The sequence below is a fragment of the Onychostoma macrolepis genome, chromosome 24 (genome assembly GCF_012432095.1).
Source record: "Onychostoma macrolepis isolate SWU-2019 chromosome 24, ASM1243209v1, whole genome shotgun sequence".
In the NCBI taxonomy this organism is placed as follows: Eukaryota; Metazoa; Chordata; class Actinopteri; order Cypriniformes; family Cyprinidae; genus Onychostoma; species Onychostoma macrolepis.
The window spans coordinates 2264984-2282949 of record NC_081178.1 but is presented as its reverse complement, the minus strand read 5'-3'; the positions used below and the strand labels follow the sequence as shown (position 1 = coordinate 2282949).

The window sequence follows — 17966 nt, the reverse complement described above, 5'->3', positions numbered from 1 at the left end:
AATTAATTAATTAATTTTTCTGTTTATTACTCTGAAACTGCTCTGAAACATCTTTTAATATTATTTAATGGACCTGAGCTAAAATGAAATAATAGTTGTATTTTTATTAACTTACAAAGATGAATAAATACTATAACAAATAGATTGCTCTTTGTTAATGTTAGTTAATGCTATAATGGGACCTCATTATAAACTGTCACTGATATTGCATGTTCAGGTTTAACTGGGTAACGTTTTTTCTCCGTTTCAGGGTCATATTCTGATTCCAGGGGAAGGAGACAAGTGTTGCTATTGTGAAGAAAAAGGTTTAACATTTGTCATAGTTGTTATTTTATACTTGTGGTTTTTGCATTCATAATAACACTAGATTATTCATGCAGTCAGAATGTGCTGTTGCTCACGCAGAAATCTGTATTGTTGTGTTGTCAGGTAATGGCAGCACTATCATGACTACTACACCAATGATCCTGCCATTAACACTCAGGCCCTCCACACCACCAGAGGGCCCTCCGACCGTCCCGACATACCCTCTGCCACCCGCAGGTCAGTTTCATTCAAACATACATCAGTACCAGTGTTGCCAACTTAGCAATTTTGTTGCTACATTTAACAACTTTTCAGACTACCCTAGCAACGTTTTCTTCCGAAGGCATCAAGCAACAAATTTAGCTATTTTTAATATTTATTTGGCAACTTTTAGCAACTTTTGATTAGTGACTCAAACAATAAAAAGACACATTTTCCATCTAAATTACACAAAAGAGGAAATCAAAGATGCTTAGCAGTACACACATCGTGTGAATTAAGTTAGCTGCTATTTGCAATCGTTAAATTTAACGATAATAATTGAATAATTGTTCATTTATAATACACCTGGTTAGTAGCTTGTATCTGTGATTGTTGATCAGTTAGTACACTGTAAGAAAAATAGCTAGAAAAATGGAAAAGGTACTAGTAATTTTCCAGGACGTTATCCATTATCCGTTAAAACACTGTAAACCAAAAAACACAAAATACAATGTGTAATTTAAAATAACCTGTAAAAAGTTAAACTACAGAAAATTCCTTCATATTAACATAGATTGTGTCCTATTTTTACAGACTTTTCTCAGAGTGTGGCATACTAACTAATACACTGCTTGTTCAGAATGTGTAGATTTACTAGTTTACTATAGCTAATAAAAAATAAAACTTAAATTATAATTGTTCAAAATGTGTTCAATAATTCAATGTTGTATTTAAAAATAGTTATTTATATTTTAATATTATATTATGCATTTCTATTATTTTACGAACAAATCTAAATTAACATATATAAAATATTTTTTGCTGAGATTTGATGTAGTGACACAACTTTGCATTATGATTTTGTAAGGTCAACGTCATTTAGCAACCTTTAACAAACTTCCTTTAGCAACTTTCCCTGAAAAGTAGTTGGCAACGCTGATCAGTACCATTATTAAACAGACCAACAGTTGCCATTCACTGATTTACTCGCTGATTTCTAATTTGAATGACAGTAATATATGTATGTATGCAGACAGTTCTGCTCAAAAGTTTGTATACCCCTTGCAGAATCAGTGAAAGTGTTATTAACTTGAACAAAATAAGAGGGATCATAAGCATTACACGTTATTTTTAATTTAATACTGTCCTGAAAAAACTATTTCAGATGTTTACATATTCAAAAGTTTACATACCCTTGATTCTAAATAATGTGTGTAGTTACGTGAATGATCCATGACTTTTTATGTTTTGTGATTGATTGTTTTTCATAAGTGCCTTATTTGACCTGAGCAGTTCAACTACCTGCTGTTCTTGAGAAAAATCCTCCAGGTCCTGCACATTCTTTGGTTTTCCAGCAAATTTCACATTATTCAACCCCTTCTAGTCGTGGCTTGTGTTATTATGAGATCCATCTGTTCACAATTGAAAGAAACAAGATGCTCATAGAGCACGGGGTGTAAACTCTTTGAATTGGATGATGAGGGTAAACTGTACTTCATTATCTTTTGAGAAACATGTACAGTAGCATCTTCTGTAGCTTTTGTAGGGCAGTACCAAATGAAAAAAAAAATAGGATCTTTAAACAAAAAAACTTACACACCATCACCCTGTTCAAAAGTTTGTGACTCTCACCCTGACTCTTATGACTTTATATCTCACAATTCAGACTTTTTTTAATCTCAATAGCAAGTTTACATCTCACAGTTCTGTTTTTTATTTTATTTTGCAGTTCTTTTTTCCTCGCAATTGCTAGTTTATATCTTGCTATTTTGACTTTTTTTCTCAGAATTGTAAGATGTAAACTCACAATTGTGAGTTATAAAGTTCAGTTTTGATGGAAAAATAGACTGACTTTTTCACAATTCTGACTTTATAGCTTGAGAAAAAAGTCAGAATTGCAATTGTTGCACAATATTTAGAAAAAAAGTCAGAATTGTGATAGAAGTCGTCGTAATCATGAACAACCATCACAAAACATAAAAATAGTTGTGGATCATTCGGGTAATGACACAGTATTAAGAATCAAAGATAAGTAAACTTTTGAACAGATGTTTTTTTATAAATTCAGCTATTAATTTGCCGCGTGAACGACAGTATATGTAAACATCTGTTATGTGAAACAGCTTATCCAGGATGGCATTAAATAAAAAAAATGCAATGTTTATGATCCCTCTCGTTTTGTTTAATGCATATGGTCAAGAAAACTACTGTAAATCACTTGCAAATACACATTTTTATTATGAAAACTCTTTAAATGCTGTACTAATTATGTGAAAATGTAAAACCTATAACAACAAGTAATCATGTATATTGTATAATATAAAGATGTTTTTATTATATTTATTTATTTAGTGTTTATTTATTGATTTAGTCTTTGATGCCTCTGAGTTATTTCTATCTCTTTGTTTTCACATACTGTATTCTGTGTGTTGTTTTATAGATGAGTGTTGGTCCGCTCTGGGCGTTCAGTCGCTCCCCGCCAGCAGCTTCAGCGCCTCGTCCCATCAGCCCGGTCACCCTCCGTCAGCGGGACGTCTTCACGCTCGGGACCCCCACAGCGACCTGCAGGGCTGGAGCCCGGAGCCAGAGGAGTACAGAGAGCTCCCGGCCGGGACCCCTGAGGAACACAGACACTCGTCACGCGGGCCGTACCTCCAGATAGACCTGCTCAGACACTACAACATCACAGGTCACAAACAACGGCTCATTTAAGAACATGCAGTCCAAGAGTACAGTCCTAGAATGCTGATGATATTTGAAAATTATATTGTTTAAAATCTCTATTTTAATTTCAGTGTACTTTAGTGACATACCAATGCTGTATATTTAAATGTGCAATGCATTTACAAGTTACAGTCTGCAAAAACTGTAAATAATAATGATAATAACTAGTACATTTTCTGAAGAAAATGTGGGTGGTGGTTGCTAGGTTGTTGTTATGTGGGTACTAGGAGGTTGCTAGGGTGTTTAGGGTGTTGATATGTGGTTACTATGAGGTTTCTATGCAGTTACTAGGGAGTTGCTTGTGTGTTTTGGGAGATTTGCTAGGACGTTGCTAGGGTGTTGCTATGAGGTTACTAGGCAGTTGCTAGTGTGTTCAGGGTGATTGCTAGGGTGTTGCTGTGTGGTTACTAGGTGGTTGCTAGGGTGTTCAGGGTAGTTTCTAGGGTTTTGCTATGTGGTTACTAGGAGGTTGCTAGTCAGTTACTAGGGAGTTGCTTGGGTGTTTTGGGTGATTGCTAGGATCTTGCTATGTGGTTGCTAGGGTGTTCAGGGTGGTTGCTTGGGTGTTTCTATGTGGCTACTAGGTGGTTGCTAGGCAATTGCTAGGGATTTGCTAGGGTGTTGCTATGTGGTTACTAGATAGTTTCAAGGGTGTTCTAGGTGGTTGCTGGGGCTTTGCTGTGTGGTTTCTAGGTTGCGGAGGCTGATTACAAGGGAAATGTCAGTCAGTTTGCTAGGATTATCAGGGTGGTTACTAGGGCGTTGTAATGTGTTTACTAGGCAGTTTCTAGGGTGGTCTAGGTAGTTGCTAGGGCATTGCTCTTTGGTTTCTAGGGTGTGCTGGGTGATTACAAGGGCATTGCTAGGTTGTTTGCTAGGTTTATTTGTGTGGTTGCTAGGGCATTGCTGTGTGGTTGCTTGGCAGTTTCTAGGGAATTCTGGATGGTTGCTAGGGAATTGCAAGGTGGTTGATAGGGTTTTATGGTAGTTACTAGGACATTGCTGTGTGGTTGCTAGGGTGTTGCTAGGCATTTTGAAGATTTCTCTGGGTGGTTCCTGGGGTGTTTCTTGGCATTTGCTGGGTTGTTCTCAGTGGTTGCTTTGTCTGTGTTTTTCTGGTGCTGAAATATCGCTAATTCAAGACCATAACAGTTAAGTTTTGATTTTCATAATAAAGCTAAATAAAATGTAACGTGTTGTTTGTTTGTGGTGTTGCAGGCGTGTTGACGCAGGGTGGTGGCGTGTTTGACACGTTTGTTTCCAGCTTCTATCTTCAGTTCAGCAGCGACGGACGTCAGTGGTTCACATATAAAGAGCTGATCACAGACGCCAGACCCAAAGCTAAGGTGACACACAATCACTCAACATCAACAACAGACAAAATCTCATCTAACACTTAAATTCATGTCCCACTTAAACACTACATGCAGCAAAACAGAAACATTGACTCTTTTCTGTCTGCTGCGGTTGCCTTCTCAAAGATGGAAAAAATATTTTGTGTAATTTTGTATTAAAGTATTTTGAATTTGTACTGCAGTACCCATTTCAACCACTAGCTGTCAATATTACATACTGCACCTTTAAGAAATAGGCATTTATATTTGGCTTTTCTGAACGTTTCTTCCAGGTGTTTCAGGGAAACAGTGATGACCGTGGCGTAGCTTTGGCCCGTCTGGACCGGATGGTGTCGGCTCACTTTGTACGAATTCTGCCTCATGATTTTCAGAATGGAATCTATCTGAGAGTCGAAGTCATGGGCTGTGCTGACGGTATCTTTAGTTTCCCTCTCCATTACATTTTAGTTGTCAGAACAGCAAGTGAACAGCCCTAAAATCTATCTAAAATTCTCTGACTCTCATTCCTATCAGAGCATGAGTGGTCAACTCCTGTCCCGCCACTGCGTCCCTGTAGAGAAAGCGAGTTCCTCTGCGGTAACGGCCGCTGTGTTGCTGCTGGTCCACAGGGGGCGCTGTGTGATGGGATCAACGACTGCGGTGACGGGACAGATGAGCTCAACTGTGGTGGGTGCCAGTGTTACTATCATTAACTACAACAAAAAATATTTGTCAAAATCTATGATAATTTGAATAAAATAACACAAACAAACAAAAAAATTTTTTTTTATTTCTTAGCTTTATTTCTTTTGGTTGCTATTTTTATTTACTTTAGTTGGCGTAATAAAATTACTAAAACTGAAATGGAAAATAAAAACTAAATAGACTATTTTTGACAAAAACAAATAAAAAAAATGACAAAACACAACAAAATTACTAAAACTAATTTTTTCTGGGGAAAAAGTACTTGATTTAGTGTTTTATCAAGCTTGAAAATATATCATTAATTATTATAATTAGTGCTGTCAAATGATTAATCACGATTAATCACATCCAAAATTAAAGTTTTTTATAATATATGTGTGTACTGTGTATATTTATGTATATATAAATACACACACATGCATGTATATATTTAAGAAAAATATGTTACGTTTATATATTAAATATATTTATATATGATATAAATTATATGAATATAAATATATATGTGTAAATATTTTCAAAATATATGCTGTATGTGTATGCATTTATATATACATAATAAATATACACAATACACGCACATATATTATGTAAACAAAAACTTTTATTTTGGATGTGATTAATCGCGATTAATCATTTGACAGCACTAATTATAATGCATTTTACCCCAGAACCCCAAAAAATTTAAAATGCATCAGATTTTACAGATTTAAATAAGTGAACAAATACTGCATGTCACTAATGCATTTATTTAAAATGAAAATCTCCATTAAAAATAATGAGAATTACAAAAACTAATGGGAATTTATAAAAATATAAATAATGTCACAGTGCAAAACTCTTATTCATCCTTAAAGTAGGCTTCAGTTTTTCCGTGCTTTTTTTCTTGCTTTACACTTTATTTTGTTATAAATGAAATATTTCTTTTATGTTCAGGAACTCGTCCCGCTCCTACCAGAAGGCCCGCGGTCTGCCCATCGGGTCAGTTCTCCTGTCCTCCTCCAGGAGGCTGCATTGAGGCGCAGCGCCGCTGTGATGGAGTTCCTCACTGTCCTGATGGAGCGGATGAGAGAGACTGTTCACACACAAATATTACCCACGTCACCCCCACCGCCGCCCCTCTCAGGACGCCCAGCAAGAAACCTGTGACCACTCCGAGTGCCCTGACCACCACTGTGAGGCTTAACCTATTAACCTGTTAACTAGAATCACAGTTAAAGCAAATCTGACAATGACGTGCCCAAGCCATAAGTATAGCCATATCACTTAAAAAATAATGGTAATATTAATATTAAAAATAATTATATTAAAATGTATAAAGCTTAACAAACTCTGTCACAATGCAAAATATTTTTATTGTATTTATTAAATATGTCTCATTTTCATTGACATAATATGGCACAAATGGTGTTGATAGAGCTTAAGTAGTACTATTGTGACTCTGCTGTCCAGAAGATTGTTTATAGTTGTGTTTTATTGAATTCTGTTTTTGTTTTATCAGTTGTATATCAGATACATAGTAATCCTGGAATTAAATTTTAAATTGTTTTTTTTTTTTTCTTTGCATTTACTAGGAAGGACCTGGTCAGAGAGGTAGGAACTCATATGATATACTAGTAAAGTTTTTGTTAATATTCTGAATTATTTTTATTTAAATTTTTCAGTTTAATTTGAGTTAAAGGTTTAATAGTTTTCTTGTGTGTTTTCATTAAAAAAAAAAAAAACAAGAAAAAAAAAACATCTATATGTTTTTATTCATTTATATTTTATTTTTAGTTATTTTAGTAAACGAAAATGAGAAATCTTGCCTTGACGACTAGCTGAAATAAAAAGAAAAATTTTCCAGTTAACATTTAAAAAAAAATCTTTTTTATGGTTTTAGTTAACTGTAATAAGCTGACTCTTACCTGTTTGTCTCCCATCAGATGTCTGTTCTTCTGCTCTGGGATTGGAGGATGGGCGTGTCCATTATGGTCAGCTGACCTCGTCTTCATACAGAGAGAATAATCCTGCAGACGCAGGCCGGCTCAACGTCGTACCCAATGTGTGAGCATTTTATTATGAATTAAGATTATAAACAAAAAATATGACCATTATCTCATCTTACAAATAGAATAAACAAGATCAACCACAACATTTTCCGTGTATCCTGATGCCTTTGATGTGTTTGTTTTGGTATTTGTAAATGGCCAATCTCAGGATGGTGATGGAGCCCGGATGGAGTCCGTTGCCCGGAGACCCTCATCCGTATTTCCAGGTGGATTTCCTGGAGCCCACGTGGATTTCGGGTGTTGTGACGCAGGGCAGTGAGCGCATGTGGGGATACCTGACCAAATACAGACTGGCCTTCGCTTTAGTGGAGAACCACTTCATCAACTTCACTGAGACTGGAGACGGAGGCTCTCCTCCGAAGGTAATCAAACCCATGAATTTGCCATTGAGATTGAGCTGTGTTGATTAAAATGAAAGATAGCTGATTTAGGAATGAAATGGATGTGTAAATGAAGTTTATTGCTGTGTCTGTGTCAGATATTTGAGGTGAGGATGGTCGGCCGGACGCCCGTCACACGCTGGTTGGACAGATTGGTCCGAGCTCGATTTCTCCGGATCATTCCTGTAGAGTTTCGCCACACTTTCTACCTCCGTGTGGAGGTGCTGGGATGTAGAGGAGGTACGACTGCTGCCTGCTGGTTTTTCTTTTTAGTTTTCATTACTTCTCAGAGACCTGGGTGAATCAAGTGACCAGATCATATTTGTGACCCTGGACCACAAAACCAGTCTTAAGTCGCTGGGGTATATTTGTAGAAATAGCCAAAAATACACTGTATGGGTCAAAATTATACATTTTTCTTTTATGCCAAAAATCATTAGGATATTAAGTAAAGATCATGTTCCATGAAGATATTTAGTGAATTTCCTACCGAAAATATATCAAAACTTAATTTTTGATTAGTAATATGCATTGCTAAGAACATGTGGATGACTTTAAAGGTGATTTTCTCAATATTTAGATTTTTTTGCACCCTCAGATTCCAGATATTCAAATAGTTGTATCTCAGCCAAATATTGTCCGATCCTAACAAACCATACATCAATGGAAAGCTTGTTTATTCAGCATTCAGATGATGTAGAAATCTCAATTTTGTAAAATTGACACTTAAGACTGGTTTTGTGGTCCATGGTCACATTTCATACCACAGTAAAAACAACAAAAAATGGATTTTACATAAAAAAGCTGAATCATATTTTAATGAATACTTTTTTTTTTTTTACATTGTGACATTATGATTACAATTAAACATTTTCACACATTTAAACCTCAAACTCTCACCGTAATGCAATGTTATTTTGGTATTACTGGTATACTATTATAGTTTTTATGACTTTTATTTAATTTTTTATATTTTAATTTTAGTTACAATTTTAGTCACTTCGTGTTTTTGTAATTTGTACTATTTTTAAAAAACATCCCTCTCTCTCGCTTTTTCTCTCTCTTTCTAAATTATAATTTTTTGTTCCAGTTTTAATTTGATTTATTTTAAATGATTTGAGAATGAGAAATGTTGCCTTGGCAACTAGGTGAAAATAAAATAATTTTCTTTTCTTTTTAAAAATATTTTATTGCATTTCAGTTATAGAACATTTATTATGTTACAAACATTGGTGTTTATGGTGTTAGTTTTAGGTACCGATAATAACTTTGCTATAATCCAAATTCCCTATAATCCAAAAGACTTTAATGCAATTTTTAATTAGATTTTTAAAATAATTTAATTATTTTTATAGATTTTAAATAAAAATAGCAAACATTAATTAATTCTGTGTTCTATGCATGAAATATAATTTATTAATACATGTTAATGGTCCTAGAAAATAGCTTTTTTTAGCATTTTCTTTAAGCATTATATAATGCAATGTGTAATATATGTAATATTATCTATTATATCAACCTCTGAAGAAAAAAAATATTGTTTGCAACTAATAGAGTTATAATTTTCATTGTTCTGTTCAGATGAGTTGGTCACCCCTAGCAGTGAAGTGACCACAGCGCCACCTGGTGTACCAGGATTACAGACCCTCACCGGACCAACAGGAGGCCCTGGTCACTATAACTACACCTCTGGACGTCCCGGACTTCACACCAAGAGTCCACAGGACGGCAGCCCTGGAGTGGCTCCGCCGACCCACATCACAACAGCGCCACCTGCTGTCGGTCCGACGGGAGAACCGGGCGTTCATATTCTGACACCGACACCCTACTTCAACACGACAGGTGTGTGTTTGTGTGTTTGACACAGCAGGTGATGGTGTACAACAATAGTAAATGCTTTCAAAATACTGTAATCTATTTTCTAAAGGACTCTGGGAAACATCTACACCCTCTGATGATGGTTTACCCAGAATTGTGTGCGTGGAAGGACAGTTTGCCTGCAGGACGTTCGGTTGTGTGGAAGCTGCTCTTGTGTGTGACGGCCGTGAGGACTGTCCCGACGGATCCGATGAAGATCGCTGTGGTACAAACAAAACATTTGTTTTGCTAATTACACGCCATCAGTGTTGAGCAGCCTGCATAGAATCTGCTCATCATAACTGAAGTAGTTCAATTACAGTCAAGTACGCTTCTGAAAAAGTACTAGCTAATTATCTTGAAGTTATTTAAGTGGTTTATCTTTTTAAATAATGAACTGTCAGAACTGTGATATAATTTATTTCTGCATGCAGAATAATATTTATTTTGCACAAAAACAGTGATGCATTGTTGTATACCAGATATGCAGAACTAAAACATCCTGATTTATATAAAGTCAACCATCAACAACAAACAGCATTTAACTTAATATACAAATATGACACATTATTTTAGTGTTATTTATGTACTGTTATAATATTTATTAATATTTTGAATTAGCTTTTATTTTTATATTTTCAGTTTTCATTCTAATAATTTTGTTATGTGCATTTGTCATTTTTATTAATTTTGGGGTTCTTTTAATAGTTCATAATTTTAAGTATTTTTAATATATAATTTTTTTTTATTTAGTACTTTAGCATAAATGTATTTCAGTTCTTTGCCAAGACAACATTTCTACATTTCATGTACGGTTTTAAAGTTTTCATTTAATATTTATATTTCAGCTTTATTTCAGTTACTGAAAATTATTTTTAATTATTTTTCAACACTGTCACAATTATTCAGGTGAATCAGTAAGTTGTTTTAAAAATGTTTTTATAAACTGTCTGATTTGTTTATATAGTTATGACTATAGACTAACCTTAAACTTCAGAATTAAAAAAACAAATATTTGCTTTATTTATCATTTGTTGTTACATTTGAATGTTTTTTATTTCATATTTTACACTCACAACACTTTTTGTAATGCGCATTTATTTAATTTTTTAATTTTTTACTGTATTTTATTTTATTATTTTTTTATGAACTAGTAAAGGACAAGCTGAAATTGTATTTTTAATAGTGCTGACTCTCCTAACACATATTAAAACCATTTATTGACCATTTTTAATATTATTTATCACAGAAATATGAATAGCACTAATCTCTGTCCTCAGGGTCCGTCACACCCTCTCAGCGCCCCCCGCTGCCCAAATTGTGCTCCGACAAACAGTTCAGCTGCTGGAGCGGCGAGTGTGTGAGTTTGGATAAGAGATGTGACCTGCGCAGAGACTGTGCTGACGGCTCGGACGAGAGCGACTGCTGTGAGTCCAGCAGATGTCTATATGTGAGCTGATCTCAGGTCAAGTGCATTGTGGGATTGAGAGGTCTGTTTGTGTCCTGCAGTCGACTGTATTCTGTCTCCCTGGACGTCCTGGAGTCAGTGCAGTGTGTCGTGTGGTCTGGGGTCACTTTTCCGCCAGAGGAACATCCTGAGAGACGCCCGGCCGGGCGGATCCTGCGGCGGCGCACAGTTCGACAGCCGCGCGTGTTTCCTGCAGGCCTGTCCTGGTACAAACATGTTTCTGTATTAACACTCATAATGCATTCAAAACCTGCATACTGTTTTTGCATTCGACATAATATTATAGAACAGTTCAAATTAAAAGACTTTTCAACTGAAACCCGATTTTATCTGATTAATAACTTCTCATCAGTGAGTGAATATGCAAACACTTCAAAGTTTTGAATGTTATTGTGCTATTACTACAGTCACCCCTTTTCTATTAATAATAAGTTTCAATAAATTTCAAGATATACGTGAACTATAGCAATGCAAGAAAATATATTGCATATATGCATGAGAAAAAAAAGTTTATAAAAACAAATAATCTGAGAATTGCCATAGTTTACATAATTAATTATTGGAATGAATTTAATTAAACTCTGTTGATCTTGTAACTGAAAAACAGTCATAATTTATGAAACATTTGCACAATATTTTACAAAACGACATTAAAATAACATAAATGTTACCATGGAATTTTTTTAAACAAAATATATTAATTTGACTTGCAAAAGCCATGGCTTTTTTCATGCTGGATCATCAATATGCATTTTAAAAAATATTATTTATTGTGTGTTTTTTAAATAGTTTATTTGTTATGCCATTTATATTCGTTATGTGTTTTGTGTGTGTGTGTATTCATGTGTATCATTAAAATTCAGCTCTAAAAGTGTGTGAGAAATATAGGAAAGAGGCTACATATATTATAATAATATATTATTATTATTATTATTATATGTTATACATACCTTTTCCAGGTATTTAATAATTATAAATAAAAGTTCTAGTAATATTAATAATAATAAATAAACATGTTAAACTATAGTCATTTAATAATATTTAATAGTCTTAAATTTAATTATTATTTTTATTATTATTTCTTTAAAAAAGATGTGTATTTTCATAGTCTTAACCCATTTTTGTTTTCATTTCATCAAATTGGATTTTTTTTAAAGTACTCTTCTGGGTCCAAACTGAGCTGAATGCGTTATGATTGGTATGCTCTCGTCTCTAAAAACATCCCTTAACCGCAGTAAAATCACTGTAACGCACGGATTCGAGGCTCATTGTTTTCTCTGATGAATTCTCTGTTCTCAGTGGACGGTCAGTGGTCGGAGTGGACGCAGTGGTCCGGTTGTGACGTCCCGTGTGGTGGAGGACTGATGGTGAGGAACAGGACCTGCTCGAACCCTCCTCCCAAAAACGGTGGGAGAGACTGTGAGGGGATGAGCAGACAAACACACACGTGTAACACACAGACCTGCGACCCGGACACAGACACACAGAGAGGTGAGCAATGCTACTTTGCTGTAGTGCAACAGTCCTTATTCTGAAATTTAGACAGTTTTTGCAGACTTTTATTTGTAGTTTACTGTATGCTGTTGTTGAATGAGATTGTTTGCTGCAGGCTGCACTGGAGGAATGATCCTGGTGGACGAGTCGGATTGTTTGGCTGGAAAAATCGACCCGTGTCCCGTTACCTGCTCTGACCTCCATTCTGAGAGGAACTGCACCATAAACTGCACTACAGGTACAACCTCACCTTCATTTCAAGGCTGTTTATAGATGAAAAAAAAAATATTACAATTAATCATTTCTTTAGATTTTATGTATTGTCCTCTAGTATTGTATCTCAGATTATTTATATTGATGCAATTTATTTATATTGATTTAACTGATCAATACAGATATGCAGAGTTAGCATATTTATGAAATAAATAAATATATATATATATATATATATATTTGAATTTGATTGTATATTTTATTGTAATAATATTAATTATTATAGTGATAATAGTGATATAGTGATAATAATAAATATATTATGTAGTATAGAAATATAGTAATTTGAAAGGGAAATTATTATTTAGTGCTGTCAAACGAGTAATCGCATCCAAAATAAGTTTTTGTTTACATAATATATGTGTGTACTGTGTATATTTATTATGTATATATAAAGACACACACATACAGCATATGTTTTGAAAATATTTACATGTATTTACATGTACATATTTATATTCAAATAATTTATATTATATATAAATATATTTAATTTTATATAAACATAACATATTTTTCTTAAATATATGCATGTATGTGTGTGTATTAATATATACATAATAAATATACACTGTACACATGCATATATTATGTAAACAAATTTGGGAAGCGATTAGTCGCGATTAATCATTTGACAGTACTAAATATTAATAATTATTACAGTTTATTATATTCAATTTATTATTTTAATAAAAATAAATAATTAAATGTAATAATAATAATTTGTTATTTTAATATTTCTTAAATAATTTCAATATATATTTTTATATAAATAATTAATGATAAATAATTAATATGTTTTCTTATATTAGTAATATTTAATAAGATATTTCAATGTTGTACATATATGATTTATGTATATATGATTGTTCTTTTGTTGGTTAGGATGTCGTTGTCCTCATGGGCTCTTCCTGCAAGACGGCCGTTGTGTCAATGCCAGCAAATGTGAGTGTTTATGGGAGGGTTCGGTCATCCAGCCTGGACAGGAAGTCAGTAACGGCAGCTGCAGCACATGGTCAGTAGATTCCTTTGATTGCTGAGCGGTTCTTCTGATGATCTGGCCGTGTTTAATGCTGTAAATGCATGTCGTGATGTTTTATCCAATCACACAGTGTGTGTAAAGAAGGGCGTGTCACCTGTGATGAATCCAGCTGTGTCGCTCGCTGTGATTGGTCGGCCTGGTCTTCATGGACGTCATGTGATAGCAGCTGTGGGACAGGAATACAGCACCGTTACAGGTGGACCGACTCATTTATGAACCGTTTATTAAAGTTATATTCTGTTGTGTTTTTTATGCATGTGAAGCACAATAAACTTGCGGATTACCACACAATAACTTTCACTTGTTTGTAAAAACCAGCAGGAAAACTTGTTTTTATTACATTGAAAAAATAAATTTGTATTCATATATTTTGAATCGCCTGTGGACAGATCTCCTCTGAGTCCAGTGGGAGCGGTGCATGTGGAGCCGTGTGAAGGAGACTCGACTGAAGCCCGTCGGTGCTACACGTCCTGCTCAGAGGGTAACATCAGGACACACTGTTAGTGTATAACACTAGTGTTAGAGCAGATAATGACTGTGAGGTGTGCAGGTCCTGACGGAGAGTCGTGGAGCGAGTGGACGCTGTGGTCCGAGTGCAGTAAGACGTGTTTTCATCATGTGGACGCTGTGGGACTGAGGCGGCGCTTCAGAAGCTGTAATCACACACAAACCAGCACCTCCTGTGGAGGAGACGCGGAAGAACACGAGCCGTGCAACACCATCCACTGCCCCGGTACACACGACATCAAACACACTTCATTATAGCACTGGAAATTAGATTTCTCTTTCTTGCTCATTTGCTCTTAGTTGCAAAGATGCATAAAGCTTTTGATAAGTTGACGTTTCACCATTCATTTTTACATTTCACGTTAATTTTTTTTCTTTCAAATTTAAACAATAAATAAGTACTAAATTAATCAAATGACCAAATATGTTAATAAAGTCTCATTTTTATCTTTAGAGTAAAGGCAAATTTTTCCTAAACATTATTATAATATATTAACTAAAATAGTAATTCTAAAATAAATAATAAAATTAAATATAAATATTAATAATATATAATATGTAGTTTATTATTAACAGTTATTATTATTATTATTATTAATTAACAGTTGTCGAAGCAACATTTCTAGCTTTCATTGAAGCACTAAAATTAAAATAAAATGAACAAAAATAAAACTGAACTAAAACTAGACCTTAAAATGAAATGAAACCCAAATAAAAAATATTAAAATAATGAACAAAAATTACAAAAGCACATAACAAAATGTTGCTAAAATTAAAATGAAAACTAAACTAAAACTGAAATAAAATGAATTAAATGTAAATAATAGCATAAAAAATAAATAGCAAAAAATTTAACCTAAATTAAAATGAAAACTGAACTAAAGATAAAATAAAAATAAATTAGACCTAAATAGTAATAATTAAAAAAAAAAAAACTAAATATGACCAACACATAAAAAAATTGCTAAAAATATAACTAAAATTAAAATCATGTAGTATAAAGAGCATAAAAATAAAAGCTAATTCACAATAAGAAATTATAAAACTTTATAAAAATTATAAATGATAAAATTAATAAAAATCATACTACTACATAATACTAAAAAATAGTACTACCAAATAAAAATCTTATAAAAAGAAAATAATCTAATTCTTTATTACTGTGGAAAAAAAATTACGAAATGTAATTAATTTAAAAAAAAAATCACTATTTTTGTCCAAAAAACAAACAAAAAAACAAAACAAACAAACAAACAAATCCTCTACACTTTTACAAGCTCAAATTTTTGTCAAGCGCTGCAGTTTCTCTGAGAGTTTGTATCTCATGTGACTGTAGTGAACGGCGGCTGGTCGTCCTGGTCGAGCTGGTCTGTCTGTTCGTCTGAGTGTGACTCTGGTGTTCAGACGAGAGAGCGCTTCTGCAGTTCTCCTCCGCCGCTGTACGGAGGCCTCGGCTGTCCCGGGCCGCACATACAGACACGAGACTGCAACGTCCAGCCCTGCTCTGGTAAATCACACATAAACCTGCTGGAACCTCTCCATAGCTTCTGCTGATGTGCGTGTTTGACTGGTGTGTGTGTGTGTGTGTGTGCTGCAGGTGTGTGTCCGGACGGCATGAGCTTCCTGTCTAAGGCTCAGTGCGAGGCTCAGGGCGGCGCATGTCCGCGAGTGTGTCTGGATGCCACGGCGGATGTGGAGTGTGCCACCGAGTGTTATGATGGCTGTTACTGTTCTCCTGGTTTCTATCTGTTCAATAACACCTGTGTGCCTCTCCACCGCTGCCCGTGTTATCATAAGGGGGCGCTGTACATGCAGGGAGACAGCGTGCCCAACGACAGCTGTAACAACTGGTAACTTACTTTAAATTCATATTTTTATTCAGGATGCATTAAATTGATCAAAAGTGCCAGTAAAGACATTTATAATGTTACTGACAATTTCTGTTTTAAATAAATAAGAGCAATTATGCTGAAAATTCAGCATTGATCACAGAAATAAATTACATTTTAACAGATATTCACATAGAAAACAGTTATTTTGAATTGTAATAATATTTCACAATTTGTGCTGTATTTTTGTTCAAATAAATGCGGCCTTGTTGTGCAAGAACTGACTTTCTTTTACCTTTGACCCTTTTTTTCAACAGGATTTGTCTCATTTTGAATTCAGTTAATTTTTAAATGCTTAAATATTCACTTAAATAGTCAGAATGACCAATGCATTTTTAAAAGTAAAATTTTTCCATATATTTAAGATTAAAAAATGCATATATTTTGAAATGGTCTTGAATGAATTATAGTATGATACTGCTATAATATTACAGTAACATGTCAACCACCCTTGAGATTTTTCAGTGTTGTAAAGTTGTTATAATGATTAACATGATAAACGGTTTATCACTTCTCGTGTTGATTTGGTCTGACAGTCTCTTGTGTTTGCTCACAGCACGTGTGTTAATGGAGAGATGCAGTGTGGAACAGCGCCCTGCCCTGGTGAGAATCACACACCCTGTTCTGTTTTTCATCTACCTGGCTTGTGAAGGGTTTTCTCATCTGCTTTTATTTGTTCTTATTCTCTGCAGTGGATTGTGGGTGGAGTGAGTGGACGGCGTGGAGCGCATGCAGTCGCACATGTGACGTGGGCATCAGACGCCGCTATCGTTCAGGAACCAATCCAGCGCCAGCGTTTGGTGGCCGTGCCTGTGAGGGCGAGCGCATCGGCCTGGACACGTGCAGCATTACACCTTGTTTCGGTACAGTGACCCCATGACAACACGACTAAAGACTTTCTGTGATTAAGAGTTGAATGCAGGTCAAAAAACATAATTAAATACTATTTGAGCTACAGCTTTCCTGTAGCTCAAATAGTAGAGCATGGCGCTAGCAACGCCAAGATCATGGGTTCGATTCCCAGAGAAAGCAAGAGCTGATAAAAAAAAAAGTGAAAACTGTAACTTGAATGCAATGTAAGTCGTTTTGGATAAAAGCGTCTGCTAAATGCATAAATGTAAAAGCTTTAATGGCACACAGCAATTTACAATTACACACACACATATATATTTGAAATGATTGTTATCTGAAATAAAATAAAATAATTGCAAAGGCAACATTTCTTATTTTGTTTAACTTGACGTAATAAAAGAACAAAAAAAATATTTAAAAACTTTATGGACATATTTTTAAAAAATAAATAAATATATAAAATAAAATGGACAAAAACAACAAATTTACAAAAACTTTAACCAAAATGAAAATAAAAAAATAAAAATGCTAAAATGAAAACTATTATTAAAAATATTATTGAAAGCTAAAATACTAACTTGATGCTAAAAAATAAAAACAAATTGTGATCAACTTTTTGTTCAATTTTAAAATGTACACATCAATTTTTATACATGTAACAATAACATATTTATGTTAATGATGATATTTATGCATATAATACAAAAAAAAATGATATGAAATTTCTAAAGCCAAAAATTTATATACTATATATAAAATAAATAGTCGAAATTAAATAATAAATTATTTACAGTACATATATATATATATATATATATATATATATATATATATGTATATGTTACTAAATCAAAATAATACAAAATATAAATATTAAATAATG

General features: G+C 34.1%; 1 protein-coding gene across 1 annotated transcript in view; it reads left to right on the top strand.

Annotated features, from left to right (window-relative positions):
* The window catches only part of sspo (SCO-spondin), a 94741-nt gene that overhangs the window by 35651 nt on the left and 41124 nt on the right, over positions 1 to 17966 (top strand). Inside the window, 20 exon segments of the mRNA XM_058765946.1 lie at positions 406 to 543; positions 2948 to 3196; positions 4450 to 4577; positions 4859 to 5000; positions 6207 to 6433; positions 6436 to 6445; positions 9283 to 9543; positions 9629 to 9801; positions 10820 to 10985; positions 11068 to 11232; positions 12326 to 12517; positions 12636 to 12758; positions 13679 to 13808; positions 13906 to 14031; positions 14225 to 14316; positions 14386 to 14568; positions 15679 to 15849; positions 15940 to 16192; positions 16788 to 16834; positions 16924 to 17094. Of these exon segments, the coding sequence (XP_058621929.1) occupies positions 406 to 543; positions 2948 to 3196; positions 4450 to 4577; positions 4859 to 5000; positions 6207 to 6433; positions 6436 to 6445; positions 9283 to 9543; positions 9629 to 9801; positions 10820 to 10985; positions 11068 to 11232; positions 12326 to 12517; positions 12636 to 12758; positions 13679 to 13808; positions 13906 to 14031; positions 14225 to 14316; positions 14386 to 14568; positions 15679 to 15849; positions 15940 to 16192; positions 16788 to 16834; positions 16924 to 17094 (3147 nt within the window).